Raw genomic sequence first — 22,716 nt, forward strand, 5'->3', positions numbered from 1 at the left:
GCTCAGAGTTTTGTTTGAGCAAGGACTCCGACCTTGACCCACGCATCAAAAATAGCCTTCTGTACCGACTTATCGACAAATGTCTCTCCAGCGACATCCACTGTGACTTTCGCGAAAGTCTTGAAATCGCAGTTGGGTTTAATCTTACCCGAGGTCATGGTCTCGTACCACACCTTGCCAGCCGTTTCCCAGGAATACCCACCAAGAGATTTCGCAGCCAGATAGAAGGCATGATTCGGGATACCAGAGTTGATATGGACGCCTCGATTATCACCAGGTTCTTTGTTGATGTGGTCCATGTGCTTTGGCTGCGGGTCAGTTCCGAAGATAGGGTCTTTCGTATATGCTTTCCCAGCCTTGAAAGTTCGTAGAGCAGAACCTGTAAATGCCACAGGAAAAAGTGTCTGACCGAGAATCCAATCTGCATCATCCACGCTCTGCTTCATATACCATTGCTCGACCATGGAGCCAAAGATATCGGCACAAGACTCATTCAAGGCTCCTGACTGCCATTCATATTTGAGCGGTGAGGAGAATTGGACGAAGCCATGGCTCAGTTCGTGGGCGATGACATCCAGCGAGTCGGTGAGGTAGTCAAAGGTGATGTGGTCGCCATCGCCGAAAACCATTCGCTGCTCTTCACCATCCCAATAGGCATTGTTGTATCCTTTTGGCGTGCTTCCCGGTCTGTAATGGACGCTGCCGATAAGAGGCAACCCTTTGCCATCAAGGGAGTTACGCTTGAAGATCTCCGAAAAAAAGTTATACGTGATTCCAAATCCGTCGTAGACATTGGTGACTTGGCGGTCCTCAGTGCGGGCCCCTCCTTCTGATCTAGCAGGATCTCCAGGGAGATTGCCAGTTCTCTTACAATCGTAGATCTCTCTCTGCACGGAACCTGGCAGTGTAGCTCCTGCTGCCACCAGAGTTTGCTGGATTACTTAGACTCAGTGATTGCCTGCAGAACGTATATGGTGGTGAGGCCTCTTCCAGCATCTGGATGACTAACCTGAGTTCCAGTGCACAGCTTATGACGCTGAGTGATATAGGACTTTTCTTGATGTTCAAGCGTATCTTTGCAGGCAGCACCGGTATCTTTTCCGACAGGATCAGGTTTTGTGTCGGCAGACTTGGCTATGGCCGAGAGGATGTAAGGAGGTACAAATCCGCAGACAGGATACTGCTGGACCTTTTCCATCATGGAAGTTGAGCAGGACGTCGGAAAATGAAGTTTTCTAGTAAGAGTAGAGAATCGAAGCATTCGATCGTCTCTTGATGAAGGAGTATAACAATGTAGCCTAGGGCTAGCAGGACTTATATGCTACGGTTATCGGGAAGCTTTGACGTTTAGTAGATTGTAGACAGGGATTAGCTCTCAACTCTCATACCAGTGGTGTACTAGGTTGTTCCAGCTGAGCTGACTGCATATCGTTTAAGCACCACACTTTTGGCGATGCACGATCTGGAATATCTCCTCTTTCGCGCCCGACACAATTTATGTGTACTTCAACCAACAGGGCATTCGCCGGTCAGCAAAGCTGAAGGACAAAAAAGAAGGCGCATGAATGGCATGATCAAGCCATCTTGTTGCTAAAACTTCAGCTCTACCGTTATTGGTCTCCAAGACTTTGAGGGGGAACACCCCGCATCAGCCGACCAACCAACGGGCTGCATTGACGACTTGCAGCTACCACACAACACCATCTTTTGCACGAATAACTGCAAACATGCCTACGAGCTTGAACACTACCGGAGAATGTTCAGCTTCCGCCTTTTCAGCTGCGCTTGTCTTGCCTGACCAAAGTCTATATTGCTTGGCCAAACCTTGTGTGTTGAAATCTGAGGCAAGTAAGCTAAGCAAATCGCGGATCCACGGAATTATTTAGATGAGATACTTCCATTCTGTTGTGCTTCTAGTATCTCTTTACCCTGTATGGAATTAGCTTCCAAGGCGTTAATTGCTGACTCAAAACGAAACCAAAGTGTCAGGTCTAACCAAGAGGCTGGAATGGGGGGGAAACATCGGCGCCACATAGCATACTACCAACGCTTTTCCCATCCTATTGGTCATCACTTTTTTCACCTGATGTAGGAAATAGGACGCTGTTAAGGTTCACCACATACCTGGGCAATACGTCATAAAGATGACTGGCTAAGCACCCGTCAGCGTACCAAAGGTCTTTTCAGCCCATCGGTAATGATATTTCCACTGATTGGTTAAGAAAGACTTTCGCATGCTAGTAGCTCACTAACTAAACATCCTCAAAATGTGTTCTCCAAATATGGTCTATCGATTTTGGAAGTGTATAGCGACTGGATTACTTTCTGCGAAGTGCTGCGAGCTCCGATTTCTTGTTGGTGGAGATTACGCGACAACGTGTCACATTTGCCAGATATCAAGTACACCCGTTCGATAGAGCTCATTGTAACGCACACGACACATATATGAGACAAAGAAATCAGAACTGTTCGCCACAGTTGCAGGTAGACTTGGTGGTGTGAAAGTTAAATTCACTGGAAGGGTATCGCCTCATGCGAACTTTCTTCTGTCAGATGACCCTCATCGGGAGCTTAAGACCACTAGTTCTTGCGAAGATCGAAATCTTACTGCGTCAAGCTGATACATAGGCTTTCACGGATAGGGCAATTGGTAGGCACATCTTGGAGTCGAGAAGGGATTGAAGAATTCAACTGGTCGAATGATATATCTCGATTCTCCGGAGCTGAGCTTTCGTGTCATACCTGTATTACGAAGCTAAACAAGACAATTGCAAGACATCGCAGCCGCAGTTGCAAGAAGCTGGACCATCAGCTGCGGGGTTGAATTGCTTTTACATATCGGTGGGAACTCGATGTCTATAAGTGCCAGTCATACCAACGCACTTTTCTATCATCTGCAGATACACGCAATACCAGACTCCCACTTTCCCTCACTTCCTTTTCTTGAAACATATTGACACTATACCGACGGGAACCGATCATCTTTCCAATAATCGCAAACACCCCATCACTAACGCAGCTCCACACAGCGAAGACTATACGCTCACTCACTGCTATATCCATACACCGAAATGGATGGTAACAACACCTTTTTCGGAGCTGCTGCTATACCAGCAGGCGATCTATCAGAAATAGCAAGCCATAATGCCCTCGACGGGGCTGGTGGCGCCGAATGCGCTACAACCGGGATCCGGGAGGCGACGCCCGTACCAATAACACCTACTGATGAGACTGCAGCAGGATATAAGTGTGTGACTCAATCTGGCGACGATGTAGAAGCTATCAATGTTGGCCTTCCGGATCAAGTCCCACGATTCAAGCCTGGCAGCGTTATCAAATACATATCATATTATTCAGGATGGCCGGGAGGACAAGGACAGCTTATCAGCGACACCATGTGGGCCGCAGCAACAGATTGGAACTCAAGGAATCCTGGAGTGAAATTTCAATGGACACTCGTCCGGGCAGAAGCAGCTTTCGAGGTCGTATATGGCGGCACGCATGCGACAGCCGTGGCGTCAGCGTTCTTCCCAAACGAGCCGCGAGGAGCACAACCCAGAAAATTGCTGGTGTATGAAAAGACTTTCACGTCAAGTGGTCTGGCGAGAATGAGGAACTCTTTTCAGCACGAATTGGGACATGTAAGTCAAGACTGGAAGGCAAGATCAAACGTCTTGTTGCAAAGTGGGTGCGAAAGAGGCCTGGGTGGCATTGCATAGAACCTGCACAACGATATCGTGCCTACCTGCTGTTCCTCAGATTAAGAACCACGCTGACCTCGACCTTCCACCTTAGGTGATGGGCCTGCGACACGAGCATGCGAACACCTCCAACGAACCGACTCCGGCAATCCTTATAGGAGTGAAGAATCCGTTGTCAATCATGGGCTACTTATTTCAAAGGTCAATTCAAGCTACGGACATTGAATGGCTGAAATTTTTCTACACCTTAGCCAATGGTACCGTTCTTCGAAGCGAAAACAACACATACTCATGGCCGATCCGCGATTATAATCCATGAAGAGAATTGGGAGATGCTAGGTTTCACGAATAGCTTGTACTGGCAGACTGTGCAGGCAGAGACAGAAGGGTTTACTAGAGGTAATGCGAAGTCGACTGCGAGTGGGTACTGTATCGTTATTAACCAGTCTACAATATGTTGCGCTTATGCGACTATTTGTGTAATTCACACGAGGCCGGTGGGTGTCAGATTTCAAGTGTGTCAGTTACTTGGAAGTACTTATCGGAACACGAACTCAGCTGCGGAGGCAAGGCAGTCTCTCCGTAGCCCTCAGGACGGCAAATCGCGTTTCCACCTTGATTGTATCGGGTATATGTGCTTTAACGTCCTACTTTGTTCTACTAAATTGCGATCTCCCAGTATTAGCCATCAAACGTGACCGACAGCCATGATCTATGGCTGCCTTTATATGTCGATATGTGTTCGAATATCTCCGACGCTGCTTTTGGGATCTTCGATTCAAGCTCGGAACTATATCCAAAGGTGTCAGCTCCTGGACTTCGAGTTTGTACCACTGAGCCGCCAAGATCTGTATGTCAATCCGGAATATCCTGCCTCCTCTTAGCCTCTTCGTCCAGATATCCTGAGGGCTCGTGAAACAATCATGCCACCATTGCAGGACCTCATGTCGCATTAGGCTCAGGAGGTCAAATGATCGACGACCTCCCGTCTCTGCATTAATGTTGCTGTCATATTTCGGAAGAATGCCTTTGGGATAGAAGCATACAAAGTAACCTTCGCGCTCGACATATGGAATGTGGACGCCATCCAACACATACAAAGAATCCTTCACTATGTTGACGAAATAATTGATGAATCTAGGATTGCCTGGACGCATACCGAAGAGACCATGACTGATCTTCGCCCAAATACTAAGTTCCTGATATGCATTCACAAGGACTCTGTAGAATGACGAAAGCTCAGGCTCATATCTCGACTCGCCCAGTCGATACATCAAGACACTCTGCTGCTCCAACACTTCGATCGTCATCATTTTGCGATACGTAGAAGGATGGAAGTTGGCGAGCCATTGATGTATCACCTCGTTTACTGTGCGCTCGGAATTGGCTAGTGGAGGTTTTAACATGAAAGACGCGTGTACGGTGTTTCCAGTCTGCTCATGTGTCTTCCCATATTTTTGCCCTCGAGAATGTGGAGTAACCAGATTTTCGGTATCGCAGACGTAGGTCGCTTCGCTCGAGCTATCCGAGGCAAAAGTGTCGTGTCGCTGAGTTCCTACATCAAAATGTGGATCTTCACTCCTTTGCACCCTTCGATCAAGGGAGTCTGACGAGTAATGAAAAGTCGGCGATGATACCTCGATATCATGAAGACTGGGCGCGTATCGTGTCGATTGACTTTGGTGTACCTTATATCTGGATTTCAACCTTGAGTACTCGTCGTCAACGTCTGGTGACCAGTCTGCATAACGTGCAGTTTCAATTTCTTTATGTTCGTCTTCGTTTGTTTTCCGATTTAGTTGGTTCTTCGACAATCCATTGCATCGTTTCGGGACAGGAGCCTCGGTTCGTCGTGGTGACTGCTCTCCCTCAACTTTTCCAGAATGAAGGCACCGATCTGCCTTTTCGACCGCTGAACAAACACTCGCACCATCGCGTTTCGAGAGATCTTTCTGTGAGATATGCGATACAAGAGTGTCCGTTGAGGAAAACGCACTTGAGACTGCTGCGCGTTCCTTGGCCTTTACGATACTTGCTTGATAATCTGAAGAAAGAACACTCTCAGTGGCAATGAATCCTTCATTACAACAAAGCCCAGAAAAGCTGACTGCGATGTCGGATTCATAATTCAAAGTTTGAATTTCCTCCGCAAGTGATTGGATGCTCCGACGGGCGGATGCGTCGATTTGTAACATTGATCTGATCCACGGGCCAGGTACGTTGGCGTCGTTGCTGGTTCCAGACGATAAGAGATCACACCACTTCATTACAGCGGAGATATTGGCATAGTATGAGCTTGACTTAGACCCGTGGTTTTCCATGAACGACAAAAGCTCTGATACTGAGTGGTCGCAAAGTTCTGTCCAAATCTCAAGAAAAACACATCCCAGAGACCAGATATCTGCGGATGTGTTTCGGGGCTGGTTCGTCGCAACTTCTGGGGCGGCGTAACGTGGTGTGAGTTTCGAAGCAAATCCAGTCGTAGTGCTGTGGCCTAAATCCGACCAGTCTAAAGTGGTACCAAAGTCAGTTAAGTATACCGCATGAGACTTTATCAGCACGTTCTGATTGCTTAATTAGTAGTCGAACACCAGGAATTGCCCGCTATTGCCTACCTCAGGTTTGATGTCTTTGTGTCTCAGCTCGTTCTCATGGAGGTAACGAAGAGCACTGACAAGGCACCCGTAGAAGGTTCGAACAAGTGAACGAGTATCCGACGACAAAGGATGAGTGCTCAGTAGAGCTTTGAGGTTGTAATCGGCAACAGGGGCCATTAGGATGCCAACATAACTACTACGTGTCAATTCTATTCATGAAGAGTAAACCACCGTATCTTACCGTGGGTCTGTATAGCTTCCTATCAGTCTGACGATATGCTGGTGGGACAGCTTCTTAAGCACTTGTAGCTCATTTTCGAAATCGCGTAGTACATCTCGATCTTGACGGAATGTGCGACCCCTAAGGATGAGCTTACGAGCATATTCTCGATAGCTAATTGTACTGATAACCTTGTCGACAAAGCCATAGCCTCCTTTCCCAAGCTCAGCGACCTTTTTGAATGGGAGATCGTCTGGATTGGAGAAATGGCGATGCTTACTATTCTCCTTCTCTAAGTCAAGCGCTTTTGTGAGGACTCTAGACTGAACGTCGAGAAACCGGACCCGTGATAATTGGTCTTTGAATTGTCCTGGCAATGTTCGCTGGTTGAACGGTAATGACAGATCAGTGATTCCACACCCTAAAAATGCATCAATAACGTCGATTTCGTCGATGAGCCGAAGCGTTGTATATATGCGGGGTATGCGACTCCAGGAAGCCTTGCCGCTCCGACACAACAAGTGAGAGATGTCTCTCAGATCGCTTTCCGTAAAGTTCGAACGCGTGGAGAGCTCGACTGTGCCCAAAGGAGGAAACCAGGCTAGCATAGCCTCGTTCAGCAGCGCAGCTTCGTCCATGGTAGCGTTGTTTCGGCATGTGTAGGCGTTCGGCGTCGTCTAGTCTGGCATATTCGCTTCGCGAAGGGCTATTGGAACCTGACAATAGGAGCGTGTTGTATCGCAAGGCTACAAGAGCGTGGTACAGGAAAGAGAAAAGGGAATTGATGCAGACCGGGTGAGAATGCCCAGACTCCAGCCGCAGCACATGAGCCAGTGCATCGCTTCATACGGAAACGCGTTGATTGCACTGCCTCCCACTACTGGAAGGCTTGCATACCACACATGATGAGGTCCGCAGTGATCTATCTATCATTTCAATATTGTACAGCTATTATACAGATAGCTAGAGTCTACCCGCGACTCAAACCCCATTGCTGCCAGAGTCGGCGGCCCCAGAACGCCGATTCGTTATATACTCGTGTACTCCTCAATGGGCTTCTTAAGCGTGGGCCCCTCAGCCACGAACGTCAATCTCGCCAGGGTACGCCAGCGCGATACTTTCATCTTCAAACCTCGCACCAATGCTTAGTAGGTCGATGCTAAGCATCTTGGTATCGCGTTGGAACCTCGGACGATGCTGCGCAAAGTCGCTCTCATCATCCCCACTGGATGCGTCGCTTGAGCTGGCCACCGACTCCACGGAGGAAGCCAAATCTGCGCGCATTACAACTTCCGCGCGATAGTATCGTTGTCGCACCCAGCGAAAGTATACGGCAAGCGCGTCGCGATGGTTCGGGATGCCGATAGAAACGAGTGAGCGACGGGACGGGAGCTTGACAGCGTAAGGATGGGCTAGGAACAGGTGGGTTAGCAGAGCGATCGAGGAAGCCAAACCGTCATTGGTTGATGGTGCGGCTGAGATGGGACGCTAGGCTCCAGGAAGTATGTCGCGCCACAGTGAGGCGCAGCAAGTCGGTATTGGGAAGGAGTGGGATCGGAGGTGGAGACGGCATGATAGGCTGACTTACTATTGCGAGACATCTTACACCGAGGTAGATGCTTTGTATGAAGCTTGGACGTGGTTGGGCGTAAAGGTCAAGCAGTTGGGCTTTCGTCAAGTGTGGTGTTGCGAATCAGGAAGTCTGAGTGAACGTTTGATGGTGAGCTTCGTGTGGCGAGTGTATCGCTTTATATGGTTTTTGGTTCGGATGGAAGCGCTGAGGAAAAGTAGCTGTCGAGTAGTGGCCGGATGTTCAAGGCGTAGATGGAGAGTTGATGTGCAAGGTGAGGACGTGGTTGGCGAGAGACCTTTTCAGCTTGCGTATGCAAATCAGTATATCCGCAGAATGAGCAAGAGGGAAATGCGCATACGCGTCCATAGCACACTTATGAGCATCCCAGTGGCCGTTTTCATGACCTCGTTGAAGCCTCACGACCAAGGCATATACCCTTTTCCCGAACGAGCGCTTGGCCATTGCGTATCGTGTAGTGGGCCTTTAGCGACCTGTGTCGCTGCTTACCGAGCCTAGTCGATCGGCAGCAGCGTTACGTCCGATGTAAAGACGGAGCTTCGTTTCAGCTGCGATGGGTAGGGCTCATGCATAGAAACTGGGGTCTTTCGCGATAGAGAACGCCCACCAGTCCTCATAGCCGGAGGTGGTGAAGTTGCCGAACCCGCGCCTGGCGAAAATGTGGCTGTAGTTTTAGACCTTCACCGGCGGAGCGCTGCAGGAGAAACGCATGCGATCGCGGGGCTAAAATTTCTCCATACATTGCTTCTACATCATCGGTTGCTGGGCATTGTTACTCCTTGAACGTGCATACTACATGCGCTGACAAAAACTCGAGCAAAGAACGCGTGGGCCTCAAATGGTGGGCGTAGCGGTAAGCGCGGGGCTCCAGCCCTCCAGCTCTCTGCAGGTGTCTTACCGCGTCACTAGTCAGGGCCTACCAACAAGATTCGTTTCGCTCGCCCATTGCTACCACGCTAGGTTCTGCAGTAGAGGTAATCTTACATTTTTTCTTTGGACGTTTTCATACTAGGAGTCGGGAATACACAAGCGCGCCAAACGATGTAGGCGAAGCTATTGGGCTGTACGTCCGAAGGACGTGCCTGGCAGGGATGGACTTTTGTCATCTGGTAGTAGGTCTATGCGCTTCAGTAACCTATGCTTTTGCTTTCTTTTTCTCGTACTTTCTCCTCGTCACTCTGCAGCACCAAGACCTTTGTTAGTCGTCGTGTGCACTTTGCATACGCAATTCCATTGCTGCCTCGGGACAACGCTTCGATAAGGCATTCGTCCCTGCCGGCGACAAGGCGTACCTGGAATAGATGCAGGCCGAGTCGAAGAAAGAGCAGCCCAAACAACGCTAAGACGCAAAGTTTCGATGGCACAGGCCTGACGCGTGCGACGTATCTTCACACCGTCGCAATTGTATGCGGACCCCAAAATCCCAGCATCCGGGGACGCGTAGTGCCATGGTTTACTAGTGTCTTGGTAGTTGGCAATAATTTGCAAGCCAGAGCCTTCTCTCTTTTCCAAGCGAGCCAACAACACGGTCTCAACGACAAGAGTAAAAGGTAAAATGTGTTCAGCGTTGGCGAGATATGGCAACGCGCAAGATCGTTTGCCGCGTGGCCTAGAATCGAATTTGCTGAAGGCAAACGCTTCGGGAGAGTGAATTCCGCAGATGTCTACAGAGATGGGCATCTTGTCCTATGCTCATCATCGGTGGTCAGAAGAATCCAGCCCATCTCTTACAGCCGAGGCGACATGTGAAGTAGAAAGCGATGCACGGAAGCTGCCACCATAAACTCCTTGTCTTGCAACTTTTTTCTCTTACAAATCGATAAGAAACCCCATCAGGGTTCTGCGTTATCGAAGTGGTACAAGACTGCACAGGCTGGCGCCACGAAAGAGCTGCGGTCAGCAAATTAGCGAACAGCGCCACAAAACTACCATCCGGATAAATGTGTAGTGGAGCGCTGCAAGCGCTGGTAGCAGTTTGGTGTCGTCTGAAATTCCTACTGCTCGGTGTCCCGATTCTGCTGCGAACACAGCCCAGACGGCAGCGGATACAGCAAGGTTCTCTCCCACAAAACATTGTGCAGCTTCTTCCATGCACAACGCAGTGTGGCCCTACGCCCGACGTCCCCAGTTGACGCATGCACGATGGTCAAAGCATCGTCTTCACTTCTCCAAGTGTAGTGATGTTGCACGGTCCCTGTCGAGCATTTACTCAAGTAAGCTTCCCACATATTTGCCACCCAGCTCCGTCACTGCATCTCTTGCACGTCTCCCAAGCTGATTGGCCTCGGGTACGTCGCCTTGTACGTATGCGCGGTTGATGCGTGCAATCCTTGTTTCTAGAAGGAAGCACGAGCTTCACAGGAACGGTGAGCCAGTTACTGTATGGCTGTGATTGGTAAGGGTAGACGGTCATTGGCTGATATTCTCCTCCGCCGACATGCAAGCGATGTTGACCGGTCCGCAAAAATGCAGCACAATACAGCATTTGAAACGCCAATGCAACTGTTGGTCGTTTATGTGTGTGTGCCTGCGCAACACTCCAACGTCCGATGAAGGCAATGGCGCAAGGATGCGAGCAAAGGTTTGATGCAGACTGCGGCCGTCTCGTTAAGGCAAGAGCACAGACTGGCAGACGCACAGCCTTCGTGCGGCTCTGAGAGCTGATTGATGCGCTCTCGAGGTCACGGTCCTTTGACAACCACTTGAAACCATCAAGATCGGATAAAAGGGCTAAACCAACAATCGTCTTGAGCATACCAGCCAGTAACGCTTCTTGACGACGCTTTCGTGCAACCACCACGCCACCCGTCATGCTGCGGCTGTCAGGACTGTAGCTTAGAAGGTACACATCTCCGAGAGCTGTGCGCTGGTGTAGTTCTGAAAGACGTGCTCCCACTAAGGTAGCCAGCGGCAAACTGCAACGTATCTCTGAAGGTAGAGATTGGAGAGTTAATGGCAGTATTCGATCAGACCTTGCGCTGGCTCTGTGGATTGTCGACCAATCGGCAATTCACGGTTTTGCTGCGCTTTCGAGCCCACCAAACGCGTCGTTTTCCGTTAGAGATGACCGCGACCTGCTCATCGGAGATGAGGCGATGCAGCGCGTCGACACATTGAGCTCAGCCTGCTACAAAGACACTTGCGCTCGTCTTCCATGTTTTGTTTCGCAAGCAGAAGAGCATAGTCGTTAGTGTAGTGAAAGGGTATCAGTATAAGGAACAAGACGCCGAAGGAAAGAAAACTGTGTATACACAATTATGGTTTCGACGAGTGAAGGATGAATGAGAGTCGAAAGCGGAAGTGCTTAGGCCACCCGAAGCTTCCGACAGTACACGTGACAGCGTGATTGCACTTACTATGTTGAGACTAAAGCATGACGTAGTAGATCACCATGTTATGAATGCACTCTCGTCGGAAGATCGATACCTATCACACTTGTCTTACTGCTAACTTCTTAAAACGTGTCAAATCTAATCGCAATGAATGCCAGATGACAACAATAACAGGACATGCCTCGCATCATGTGTCATCCACCTTCGTAACCGCCTAATCCTCAAAATCCCAATACGCCCTATCCAACTCCGCCTGCAACCCCTCAATCAACCTCAATTCAAACGGCTCAACCTGGAACAACCCACTCCCACCTATACAAGGATTCGTGCATTCGCACTCTAGGCTCGCATCGTCCGTCATAGTCGCTTGCATGCGTCTTTCCATCGCCTTGACACCAGCCGTATGGTCGACGCTCCTGTCGTTGAGAAGCCGCATCCACTGATGCCGCGCAGAGTTCTTTATACATCCACTCATGCTATACTTGACTCCCTTGGAGCCTTTGAGCATGTTCAAAGCGTCCCAGGCGGCAACGAAGAAGAGGTCTATCCACTTCTTTTGGCAAGAATGCGGGCCTTTCCAGGGACAATCGGCGAGGTTGTGCTCCGGTCCTATGAAGCGGAAATCGATTGTGTCGAGGTTCTTGAGTGAGTTTAGAGAGGATAGAGTGAACGGGAAGGTAACAGATTGACGCAGCGGTTGTCCTGGGAGTGGACGAATGCCGCAAAATTCTAGGTAATCTCTTGCGCACATCTCGAGCTGCAACTTTCGAAGGAAGTTGACCGGCATTGACACAAATGGGAGGTTGTGCCAGATATCAGTCATCGACTTTTGAGGGCCAATTGGCGCGCGAAGCCGTGTGAACCGCTTGAGGGTATCGCGGTTGGCAACTGTAGTCGCTTCTTCGTTGACTTGTTTGCAGATGCGCATGATAGTCATATTCGGACGTTGTATATCAGGGTCGACACGGCGCCCTACGCGACTGCGATCCTCGAATGAATGGCCTTTTCCAAGGACAAGCTTCTTCCGCATATCAGACTGTACAACCATATCGGGAACAACGACTGGACCGATTATCTGCAGATAGATGGCTTCACGCATCTCCAGAGGCAATGCCAACAACCGGAAAGCCTGATCGGTGCCTTGCCACCATAAATTCTGCTCGTCGTATTGCATCTTGGAGAATCTCATCGCATACATGTCGTCGGCGGCGGTACAATATGTATCACGTATCCAGGCTGCTGCTCCGCATTCGTTCATGTTCTTCTTACCAAACTCAACGACCCTAAGATCATCGACGTGTACTGGTCCATTGCTTCCAGGCGGTTTCAAGATCGCGACGGTGCGAGCAAAGCCGTCGGATCGCCGCGGCTCGATAAAGGTATACCAGTCATCATAGTCAGTTGTCGCATCGCACACAGTGGACCTACGGACGGCTTCGATGTCTTCGATGTTTGCCGAAGAAACCACGAGTAGGTCTTCCTGACGCTTATAGAAGTGGCTGTACCGTGACAAAAACGAGAAGTTGGTCTTGCGCTCGTTCTGTATGAAGTCGTGGAGAGCAGAGACGATGAAGTTGACAGGCATTGTGTCGTTAGTGGTAGTTGCATGCAAAGTGTCGGTGGTTGCAAGGCTAAGTGCAGCAAGTGTAGTATTAGTTTTGTCCATGCCTAAGAGCTTGCGTAGGTAGCAGATTGTAAGTGAGTAGTTTAAATTGTAGCCTGGTGCAGGACCGTTTACGCAATGAAAGCATCAGGTGCGCGCAGGCTGTGTCAGCAGGCGCACTAGTCCATATCGGTACTAGATTGTGTATACGCTTGTGAAAGTGCGGGCGCGTACCATTTTCCAAGTGAAGTATGAAGATTTCAAAGCCAATCGTTCCATTTCATTCGTGGTAGCAAGGTAGCGAGGCCCTAATTTTTTGTCGTTTTCCATTCGTGGTCGGCAGCGCAGCTGCCTCATCGTGTTCGTACTCATAGAATGAAGATCTCGATTTTTCTAGAGTGAAAAAGAGAATACTCACGCAGGCGAGTACGTTATCTGGCGGTTTCGTAAGTATATAAACATAGAACATCGTAAATGCTTTCGAAGATTTTGTTATGTGCAACCTCAGCAAGATTCTTCGTGACGCGAGCACATTTCATCATGACGTCCGCGACGAAAAGTGGTTTCCAATCCCATACTCAAGCGTATTCACATTTCACTATGATGAAGATATATATGGTATTGAATAAGCATGAATTGATTTGGTCATCGCTATGCTGGCGCTAGACTCATAAGTCGTAATAAAATAAAGCTCCTGGCTAAGGGCTTTTCGCTAGATGTACACGTCCTCTTCGCCCCGCAACTATGCGTAAGACTGGGCGGAGCAGGTGAAGGGACTTCTTACAGCACCGGAATTGTACTGTGTAATAATATCCTCGACAGATGCGTAGGTACCGGCACCGAGGACGACAAGTCCAATGAGGAACACGATAGCGTTCAGGATAGACAGAGAAATGTTCTTGGCGTTCGCATTCCACTTGCCCTCCTTGACCAGCTGGAACCAGAAGAGCGCAGGCCAGTAGAATGTGAAACCAGAGATGAACAGCGAGGAGATAAGACCAAGAAGTGCGTTGAAGAAGGGAATGGCCTCAGCGATGATCCATCCAATGACGGTGACGAGAGTAATAAGTCCGACCCAGACACCCCAGCCCTTGGCGTCCTTGACGAATCGGATGGGCGAAGTAGGGAAAACGCGGTCCATGATGTAACGGCAGACCACGGTACCGTTGATGGAACCGGAGATGAAGATGACGGGGAGCGCGATACCGAAGGCGATACGGGAGACAGTGTTACCGGCGGAAAGAAGAGCAGGTGACTTGACCTCCTGGCCAACGAAAGCGTAGACGAGAGCACCAGTCAAGGTGTAAATAAAAATCTCAATCAGACCAAGGGCCCAGATGGACTTGACGTAGTCCTTGGGTGTGTGCATCTCGGACATGAAGGAGAATTGGCAGACGGCGAACGAGTAGGCGAAGATGATGTTGGTGGTAGCCAGGAAAGCTTCGTAGAATGAAGTTCCGGGTTGAGGCCACGCGGACCAGTTGACTCCGCTAAGTCCGCCAGGAGCATCGTGTGCCTGAATACCAGTCGCGATGATGGTGATCAAGATGGCGGCAATGATACTAACAAAGTCGATGTAACCTAGGAACGCAAAGTCGTGGAAAGTGGGTGGCAGAGCAAGGACCAACAGGATAATCATGGATACAACACCCCATACAAGCGCGCATGTGGTGTAGTTTCCAATAATGTTGATCCAGGCAATTGTTCCAGTAAGCGCGTGCGATCCAACGAGCAGGATCAAGAAGAGCGCAAACATGACACCAGTAAGTTCCTTTCCGAATTTTCCCCAGATGATTTCGACAGCGTCCGAGTAGTGGTTGACATGCGGGTAGCGCATCTTAACCTGACCGACAACGTACGATGTGTAAATTGCGACAAGACCAAGACCAACGCACATGATGACACCGGGAACCATTCCCAGGGTCGCGAACGCGCTGGGAATACTGAGAGAACCAAGAGCGATGGCTTCGACGATCAAGCATACTGTAAGTTGCTTCCAGCCAAGGCGGTGGAACTTTTCAGATCCCTCCTGGACGGTAGCAGTCTTGTCGACGGGCATCATAAGTTCGGGGTCGCTCTTCTTGCCCTCAGATGAAAGGTCGTCCAAACGGTAGGTTGGCGGTGCAGCCGCGTAATGCCTAGCGGGAATGCCGGTGTTGACGCCGTTGGAGCCTGCAGCGGCGTATTGTGGCTGAGGGTTGCCCGTCGTCAACCCGTTTGCGTGAGGTACTTCCTGCATGATGGAAGATGTCGGAGGTTCAAATATTGATATTTTGAATTTGACGGTGGGGTGGAGTCGCGGTCAAGTCGGAAGTCCAAGGGCACTCGCGACTTTTTGGTGTTTGGCGCCTGCTGACGAGCTAGTTCGCCCGGTACACCAAATGCAGCAGTTGCAGTGTAGGTCACAGATCCAGTCGTCGGAAGCGGGAAGAGGACGGCGGTCGATGTCGACGCTCTGTGACGTACCGTGGGACCGAAGGAGAGGCGGATTAGTATAGTAACACAACAATAGCCGTTTCCTCAACGCCAGCGGCTACAGTTGTTTCTTATATCAACGAGCCTTATCTCTCCGCACGTTCTGCATGTGTAATAGAATGTTCCAAGCGGCCTTCCCCCGCGCGCTCCCAGCATGCTGGACGACCGATGTTGACCGAAAGCTGGCTATCGAGGGCCTTAGCGACTCTCGGTCCATTTCTCGTATCGTACCAGTGTATGGTGCGTGCAGCCAGCAGCGTCGGTTTCTAGTGGCATTGGTAATAACGCGGTCCACATGGTGCGTCGCAGTTGACGTAAAATTTTCTCTTTTTTACGTGTTTGAGTGGTGAGCGTTGGGACGTGCTTGATGTGACATCGCCTCAATCCTTACTAGGTGACATCACGGCGGAACCTGCATGAGGGTTGCAGATAAGAGAGCCGCTCAGCTCACGCGACGACCGGGAGATGGGGGATAAGCATTCTGAGTTTGCAGTGACGAGTGCCATGGCGACAGAGGCGTCGCGTAGGGCTGACCGTGTGGCTGCATTGGAGCGGCGGACAAGCCTTTAGGGCCGCGCCATCCCGGGTCTCGGCGGGGCTTGAGTAGTTTAACCGAACAGGTACAGGGCGCAAACTCTGAGCGAGGCCCCCCCGAACCTTCCCGTCGACTACGCTCAGTGCGGTAATGCACGACACTTCTCGGTGATTTGAGCCTGGGCGCGGATTGCTTCTTGGCTTCTAAATGGGTGATGGCAAGCGTTGCGTGACCGCGCGGCTTATCTTTGGAGCCAGGGTTTTGTGGAGTGCATTGCCGAACTTTGCGCCGGCCAATAATACGGGGGATGAATAGGATTGTTTGGAGATAGCTATGGTCTTACCCCAGGATCTCAGAAGCCTCAAAGGACACCGTGGGATGTCCTGCTCTTGCCGAACAGCCGTGGTCCTCCAGATTGGGAGAGACTGGCCAAGGATGCCGCGCAACGAGCGCAAAAGCACTCGGGCAAGTTACTGCAGACTGCATCGAATGCTCCATCTCTTCATGGACCCTTCCGCCACTGGAACCGAACAAACGGCATACTACAGCCGTTGTCGGAAGCTATCGAGGCCGCGGCCTCTGTACATACACTACTCGACTACGCCGCGGTTTTTAGAAATTCGTCCACTACATGCGGGTCGGTCTCGACTTCCTGGGCTCCCCTGCTTCGCCTGCTCTCCCATGTCTCGCTCACGTGGGCGTCTTCCGCCGTCGATTCTGGTGTGAAGACAAATACGCGATGCTCACCTGGACAAATGTTAGCCTATAATGCGGGTCCAGATATAGAGGCAGACTGACAGTTCTTCCACGCGGTACCTAGCATCGGGTCTTCGACTTCCCAGTCCTCAGTCAGGAAGTGTGCGAATGCGCCATGAGTGACGATCATCACCTGCTCCGTTAGCACACCATCCCTACGAGGAGGGTGATGGTCGACTTACCTGCGCTTCAGGCCGTTGGTACAACCAGTTCCTTAGATCAGAAGCGCGCTTCGATATGGCGCGCTTCTCATACGCCCAATAGTCTTGCTGCAGGACGTGTTAGTAAGCATGCATATTGATGTCAGACCGGGAGATCGACCAACCTTGGAATTCCAGCCCGCTGTCACCGCAGAGGCGTCGACTTTGCTGATATCAAAGTCGATCTCGCCTTCTGGGAAGAGTTCTGGTAGGAACTTTTGCACGTCATCTGCAGTATCTGCAATTCCAACATCACACCCAATGTTGCTGACTTCTTGCAAGGCTGGCAACAGCACGAACGGCACCTTCTTCCGCGATAGCACAGGACCAAAACTCAGCGCAGCGGTCTGGATCGTTCGGCGCAGGGGCGACGCAAACACCGTCTCTATCTCGTCGTGATACTGAAATGCCGAGCTGAGTGTGCGACATTGCTCTTTGCCTTTCGTGGTCAGAACAGCGTCGCGAATGCTGTAATCGCGCTGCGGTCAATTAGCGTCGATGTCGCAGAGATCATCCTCCCGATCTGCCACCTACAGTCGCGTTGTGTTGTCCTTGCGCATGGCGAACAATATGGATCTTTGGAGGCATCGTGGTGTTGGTGTTGAGTGTTGCTGAGTCTGCACTGTACGCTTGGTGGTGGGGCTTGCCGATTGAGTCACCAGGGTGCTATCGTGCAGTGGCGAATCTGAGACTGATGGATGAGAGGATAGTTTGACGGGTGACGTTCGATCTCTTCCTGCACTCGGTCTACGATTACAATGCCGACTTCCAGGTCTTACTTTATACTACGTGGTTGCAGTCCGCGGTGTTCGTACTTCTATACGGAACAGAGATCGCTCTCACAAGGAAGGTCAGCCGAGTGACAGCAATTCGGCCACCCGCACTAGGCCGCTTCCGGGGTCGAATCTCGTTGTCGCAATCCGTGTCTTTGAGACCGCGTAAACGGTCGTGAATGCATTTTGAACGGCAAAAGTCCAGCTATCAAAGCATTGCATAGCTTGGAGTAAGTTGCCAAACTCCCGCGACACGCGATTGACGGATGCGCTGGTCTGTGTCCATGGTTGACCGTTGGCTTCCTTCCTCGAGCCTTTTGCCATGACCCAGCTCTTTTTCTTCAAGAAAAAAAAAAAAACGAGTAACTGCTATATGCACGCTCTCCCGAGTGCTTGTTGCAGTGAAGCATATGAGCAGATTAATATGTAAAGCTGGTCGATGGGATGCGATGGAGAACCACTCGAAGGAAAAGAATACAAGAATCGGACGTTGCGATGGAATCCAGATCGATCGTGAGAGGAAGAAAATCTTTTCGTAGTGCATGCCTCGCACTGGCGCCCATGATACACGAGATTGCTGCTGGTAGTTCGCATGCGTGCAATAGATTGTGTCTGGTGTTTTCAGTGAGTCGCTACATTTGGGCAGGAGCGATGACACCACCCAGGTCTATTTAGCGCCCGCCTGCCAGGGGAAGTAGGTCCAACAAACCTCGAGCACTTCCCTCATCATAACTTCGGTATCGCGCAACAGACTATCCTATCGCGACGGGAACGAGTGCGTTTTTGACTCGGTTACCGATACATTTTCTTTCTCGAGTTGATACAACCGATGCAGCACTTGTTGCTGTCCTTCGAGCTATTGTATAGACCCTCATCACTCGACGGACAGATCTCACATTCTCTCGGAGCGAGCGTCACGCGACAAACACCGTCTGTCCCTGAGTCTGGTGGCTACTTGTCTTAATTGATTCTACTGGGTTGTCTTTTTCATTGTGTTGTTGTGGTTCTTCTCGTTGCTCAAACAAATAGGTATGCACTTACGACTTTGAAGCAGCAGTCTACGGGCCGCCTGCACTTTACAGTAGGAGAAAGAGGTGATGGGGACAAGCTTTTGCGTCAAGCGTTGCGGCTCTCTACTATGGTCGCTTGCTAACAGGCTTAGACTCGTCAACAAAGGCTATCGGCGTTGAGATGTCAACAGTTTTGATGTTGTATCCGGGGTTCCCTCTGCTTCCCGATCGTGCGAGCCAATGCACGTTTTCGGCCAGGCAGGTACATCGGATCCGCAAAAGACCCCGCAGCACTAGTGCGAGCAATCTCATCCACCATCCAGGAAGCCTCATCGTTATCGCTATCATATACATCACTGACAGCTTTGCGAACCTTAATATTTGTTTAACATCACTCGTCCAGCATGTCATATAGCGAACCCACAGTACTCATCATAGGCGCAGGTACTTTCGGCGCGTCCACCGCGTATCATTTGAGCAAACAATACAAGGATCCATCTCGGATAACCATCGTTGATCGCTGGAATACCAATGCATCACTTGGTCAAAAGCAGGCGGCAGCCATCGACACCAACCGCATCATCCGTACCGACTACGAATCGCACCTTTACTGCAATCTCGCAAATGAAGCTATCCATTTCTGGTTCTGGAGCATTGCAGTTCAAGGCCACTTTCACAAAACTGGTTGGGTTGTTCTAGACAAGAAAGGCGGTACTTTTGGAGATGCGATCAAAAAGACATTTTGCGAGCGCGGAGGCGATTGCACGCGGGACTTACCAGCTAAAGACCTGGACAAGTACGCTGTGACCAAAGGGATCAAGAGTGAACAATATGGCAAAGGCTACTTCAATCCTGAAGCTGGATGGTGCGATGCAGAAAGAGCAACTCAAAGCTTTACTAAGGTTGCACTCGAGTCTGGTGTCAAAAGAGTAACCGGAGAAGTGCAAGAGTTATTACTTAGTGCCGACAAAAGCCGCGTCGCTGGCGTTAAGCTGAGGGATGGCCAGATTCTCAGAGCCGACAAGATCGTGTTAGCAGCAGGAGCATGGACCAGCTCTCTGATGTCACCAATTGAAGACACTTTGAAGATCCAAGAGCAGGATCGCATCGAGCGTCAGGTCACCGCAGTCGGACGTGTCTCCGCGTACTACACACTGAACGAACAAGATACCCAAGGCATGATCGACGAAGAAGTCCCCGTGATCGTCATTGGTGGAGAAGTCGACATCATTCCACCTTCGCAGCCGAACCGGACGCTGAAGATCAATGATCTTAAGACAGAGATCGTCAACAGGGTCACAACACCTTCTGGACATACCATCACCATGCCATCACGGAGGAACCAAAACGATGTTCCGGAGAAGCTGAAGCACGAAAGTGCACAAATAATTCACAACGCCATGCCAGAGTGGACGCGCAGCAGACAACCAGACCGCTGGCGAATTTGCTACGATGCTGTCACACCCACAGAAGACTGGCTCATGTGCCAGCACCCTCATCAACAGCTCGCCAATCTATATCTGGCAGTCGGTGGCAGCTTTCATTCGTACAAGTAAGTGGCCTTAGACCCATAACTCATATCGCGCAGCAGATTTCAATACTGACATTTTCGTTAGGTTCCTCCCCGTCGCTGGCAACTACATGTGCAATGTGCTATCTGGTAAGAGTAATGGCGAAGAGAAGGATACCGCTTGGAAGTGGAAAAACGCGGAGGAACTATCCTGTCGCAAAGGTAAGGAATTTGGCGAGAGCCCAAGGAATTGCGATAAGAAGGAGTTGGGTGAGTACGAGGGGGTATCATCGAGGTTATAGTCGTTAAGAGGTGACGCTTTGCATGACAGCAACACTTATAAACTACCATTAATTTTAGCAGGATCGAGATATTATCGACTGTTCCGCGTCACGAAAAGGTTTTTTCTTCAAAGCCGTTGATATGCTCTCCACTAAGACTAAAACGTACGTCTAATTTACCGGTATTGCACTTGCATGCGGTAAAGGAATGGCTGGTGTAAAGGTCGCGCTTGTCCTCTGCGGCCAGCAGGAGTACCTCGCATTGATTACAGTGAAGTGGAGACAAATGCTTCATCAGTGGCGAAAATCAGCACAGGTCTGTTGTTGCCTGCTTAATTATGGAAGTGCAACTATACTAGCATGAAGGCATTTGAGCCGTCAGCTTAGGACAATACGGAGGTAAAGTTATTTTTGCTTAGCTGGCATCAGTCTGCTGATGAAGACAGACTATGCGGCTAAGAGCTTGAATTACTGTATACGCATCTAATCTCGTGAAGTCCAACGGGATACTGTGGTGCCGAAGGCATGTGGCGGTTGTTGCAAAGGACAAAGTTCGAGATGAAGACAAGGTTCGGAAGAACGCTGCCTGAGGCGCATTGGTTCCCGTCAGCTCTCTATAGTGATGCACTCACTTATGGCAACAGCGCGGTCTATTGATATAACTAATCTGATAGACGTACTAGTGATAAGGTGCAGGCACAACGCTGTCGAGTTACATTGTATTGTATCACGATAGAAGTGTATTCCTAAACACTTGCTTAGCTTCACTACATGCAGCTATATATATACTTATTTAAGAAATTTATTACTCGAAACTAGAGCTATAAGTCCAATACAGCCCTAGAGAGTTCTAGTAGCGCTTAATGTTGAAGTTAAAAGAAGAGAGTGTTTGAAGACCTTGCAATGTAGTTAGATGAATTGATTGCGACTCGGCGGTTCCATTACAGACTTAGATGTCGATAACCATGGTTCATAGCAGGCAACCATGGCCCAGAGCCATAGCAGCGCGATCTGTTTTCACCGCGGAAAGGACAGAGATAATCTAGAAGTATTAGCCTGCTGTACCTCCTTTGGCCTTGGCATGAATCTCACTTCATTCGTTGCCTTGTTCACCGTTGTATACCTAGCCGATTGTCCACCTTAGCACAATAAAGCGCTTTGAAGTGACAACAATCATAGTTGGTCAGCAAATGCTAGTATGTCTCACCTAAAGGAAACTCAGACAACCGACGATACCAGCCAAGAGGATTCTTGCGTCCAGTTTGCCAGTGGAAAGAAGGTGATCATCCTCCCCAACGACCCGCCCTCGAAAAAGCCCGAAGATGAATACATCTTAGTTAGTGATCCCATGGCTGATGCTGTCGACGTGAGTGTACCCGCTTATTAAGAATTGGAGCTTTCGCGCCCTAGAACTGACATGTACAGAACTTGGGCGTCTCTGGCCTCCTCATCCATTACGCTAGTATCCTCGCAGTCGAAACTAAAGCAGACCTCCACACCAGCCCACAATGGGATGCGCTCGTCGAGGGCCTCGATACTCTACGCGTCTGTTCCAAACTTTTCTCAAACGCCACCATCGATGATCTGCCCAAAGTGTTCGGGTATGTCAACTTCAAACTATCGCCGCAACACCAGGTCACCCTTTTTATCGTCCTTTCAGCCATATTCAAGACGACTGACTGGATGCGCTTCGAGCGTCAGGTTGTCGAGAAGGAGGAATTCGGGATATCAGCTGTCGTATGGGCGTTCAAAATCGGTCCTAGGGGTCTGACACTGGGGCGGTCAAAAGGAAAGAAGGAGCTTGAAACACTCCTGGAGGCGGAGGAGGCGTGGATCGCTGCTAACCGCAACGCGGTCGATTATGAAGACAGCAAGAAGGCGCTGCTGCAGCTCGCTGCTGGATTCGTGGAGTGGGGTACGAACGCGGCCGGTTTCTTTAGCGCTAAGTAGCGTACAGGTCTGGTCATGGTTTAGTCGCTGGCAGCCTGTGGGAGTTGAGACTTCTCTTCTATGTCGATCGATTTGGTTGAGAATGTCACCAGTGTCAAGTCCTTCTATATTGACGCCATTCTGCATCAATGTGATTTAGCGACCTCGAAAGGGATATGCAATGATGCTGAATATGCTGGGTA

General features: G+C 50.1%; 8 protein-coding genes across 8 annotated transcripts; 2 read left to right on the plus strand and 6 right to left on the minus strand.

The window, feature by feature from the left end:
- Positions 1-2: 2 nt before the first annotated feature.
- Positions 3-1,198, minus strand: GT037_008206 (extracellular metalloprotease precursor; the record flags this gene model as incomplete). The annotated part of the gene is made up of 2 exons (XM_038933253.1): positions 3-932; positions 1,010-1,198. The coding sequence occupies 2 exons, from the start codon at positions 1,196-1,198 to the stop codon at positions 3-5; spliced, it is 1,119 nt and encodes a 372-aa protein (XP_038783918.1).
- Positions 1,199-3,071: 1,873 nt separating this feature from the next.
- Positions 3,072-3,719, plus strand: GT037_008207 (catalytic domain-containingprotein; the record flags this gene model as incomplete). The annotated part of the gene is made up of 1 exon (XM_038933254.1): positions 3,072-3,719. The coding sequence occupies one exon, from the start codon at positions 3,072-3,074 to the stop codon at positions 3,717-3,719; it is 648 nt and encodes a 215-aa protein (XP_038783919.1).
- A 934-nt stretch (positions 3,720-4,653) lies between these two features.
- GT037_008208 (uncharacterized protein) lies at positions 4,654-7,156 on the minus strand (the record flags this gene model as incomplete). The annotated part of the gene is made up of 4 exons (XM_038933255.1): positions 4,654-4,658; positions 4,861-6,265; positions 6,317-6,491; positions 6,540-7,156. The coding sequence occupies 4 exons, from the start codon at positions 7,154-7,156 to the stop codon at positions 4,654-4,656; spliced, it is 2,202 nt and encodes a 733-aa protein (XP_038783920.1).
- Positions 7,157-7,592: 436 nt separating this feature from the next.
- On the minus strand, positions 7,593-7,931 carry GT037_008209 (uncharacterized protein; the record flags this gene model as incomplete). Its single annotated transcript, XM_038933256.1, has 1 exon — positions 7,593-7,931. A coding segment is annotated over one exon (339 nt), but the record flags the coding sequence as incomplete, so codon positions are not given.
- A 3,724-nt stretch (positions 7,932-11,655) lies between these two features.
- GT037_008210 (uncharacterized protein) lies at positions 11,656-13,026 on the minus strand (the record flags this gene model as incomplete). Its single annotated transcript, XM_038933257.1, has 1 exon — positions 11,656-13,026. The coding sequence occupies one exon, from the start codon at positions 13,024-13,026 to the stop codon at positions 11,656-11,658; it is 1,371 nt and encodes a 456-aa protein (XP_038783922.1).
- A 760-nt stretch (positions 13,027-13,786) lies between these two features.
- Positions 13,787-15,283, minus strand: GT037_008211 (n amino acid transport system protein; the record flags this gene model as incomplete). The annotated part of the gene is made up of 1 exon (XM_038933258.1): positions 13,787-15,283. The coding sequence occupies one exon, from the start codon at positions 15,281-15,283 to the stop codon at positions 13,787-13,789; it is 1,497 nt and encodes a 498-aa protein (XP_038783923.1).
- Positions 15,284-16,652: 1,369 nt separating this feature from the next.
- Positions 16,653-17,598, minus strand: GT037_008212 (uncharacterized protein; the record flags this gene model as incomplete). The annotated part of the gene is made up of 5 exons (XM_038933259.1): positions 16,653-16,801; positions 16,853-16,943; positions 16,993-17,079; positions 17,136-17,489; positions 17,545-17,598. The coding sequence occupies 5 exons, from the start codon at positions 17,596-17,598 to the stop codon at positions 16,653-16,655; spliced, it is 735 nt and encodes a 244-aa protein (XP_038783924.1).
- Positions 17,599-19,197: 1,599 nt separating this feature from the next.
- GT037_008213 (fructosyl amino acid oxidase) lies at positions 19,198-22,534 on the plus strand (the record flags this gene model as incomplete). The annotated part of the gene is made up of 4 exons (XM_038933260.1): positions 19,198-20,345; positions 20,410-20,598; positions 21,764-21,950; positions 22,010-22,534. The coding sequence occupies 4 exons, from the start codon at positions 19,198-19,200 to the stop codon at positions 22,532-22,534; spliced, it is 2,049 nt and encodes a 682-aa protein (XP_038783925.1).
- Positions 22,535-22,716: the final 182 nt, after the last annotated feature.

The sequence above is a fragment of the Alternaria burnsii genome (genome assembly GCF_013036055.1).
Source record: "Alternaria burnsii strain CBS107.38 chromosome Unknown 753, whole genome shotgun sequence".
NCBI classification, from domain to species: domain Eukaryota; kingdom Fungi; phylum Ascomycota; class Dothideomycetes; order Pleosporales; family Pleosporaceae; genus Alternaria; species Alternaria burnsii.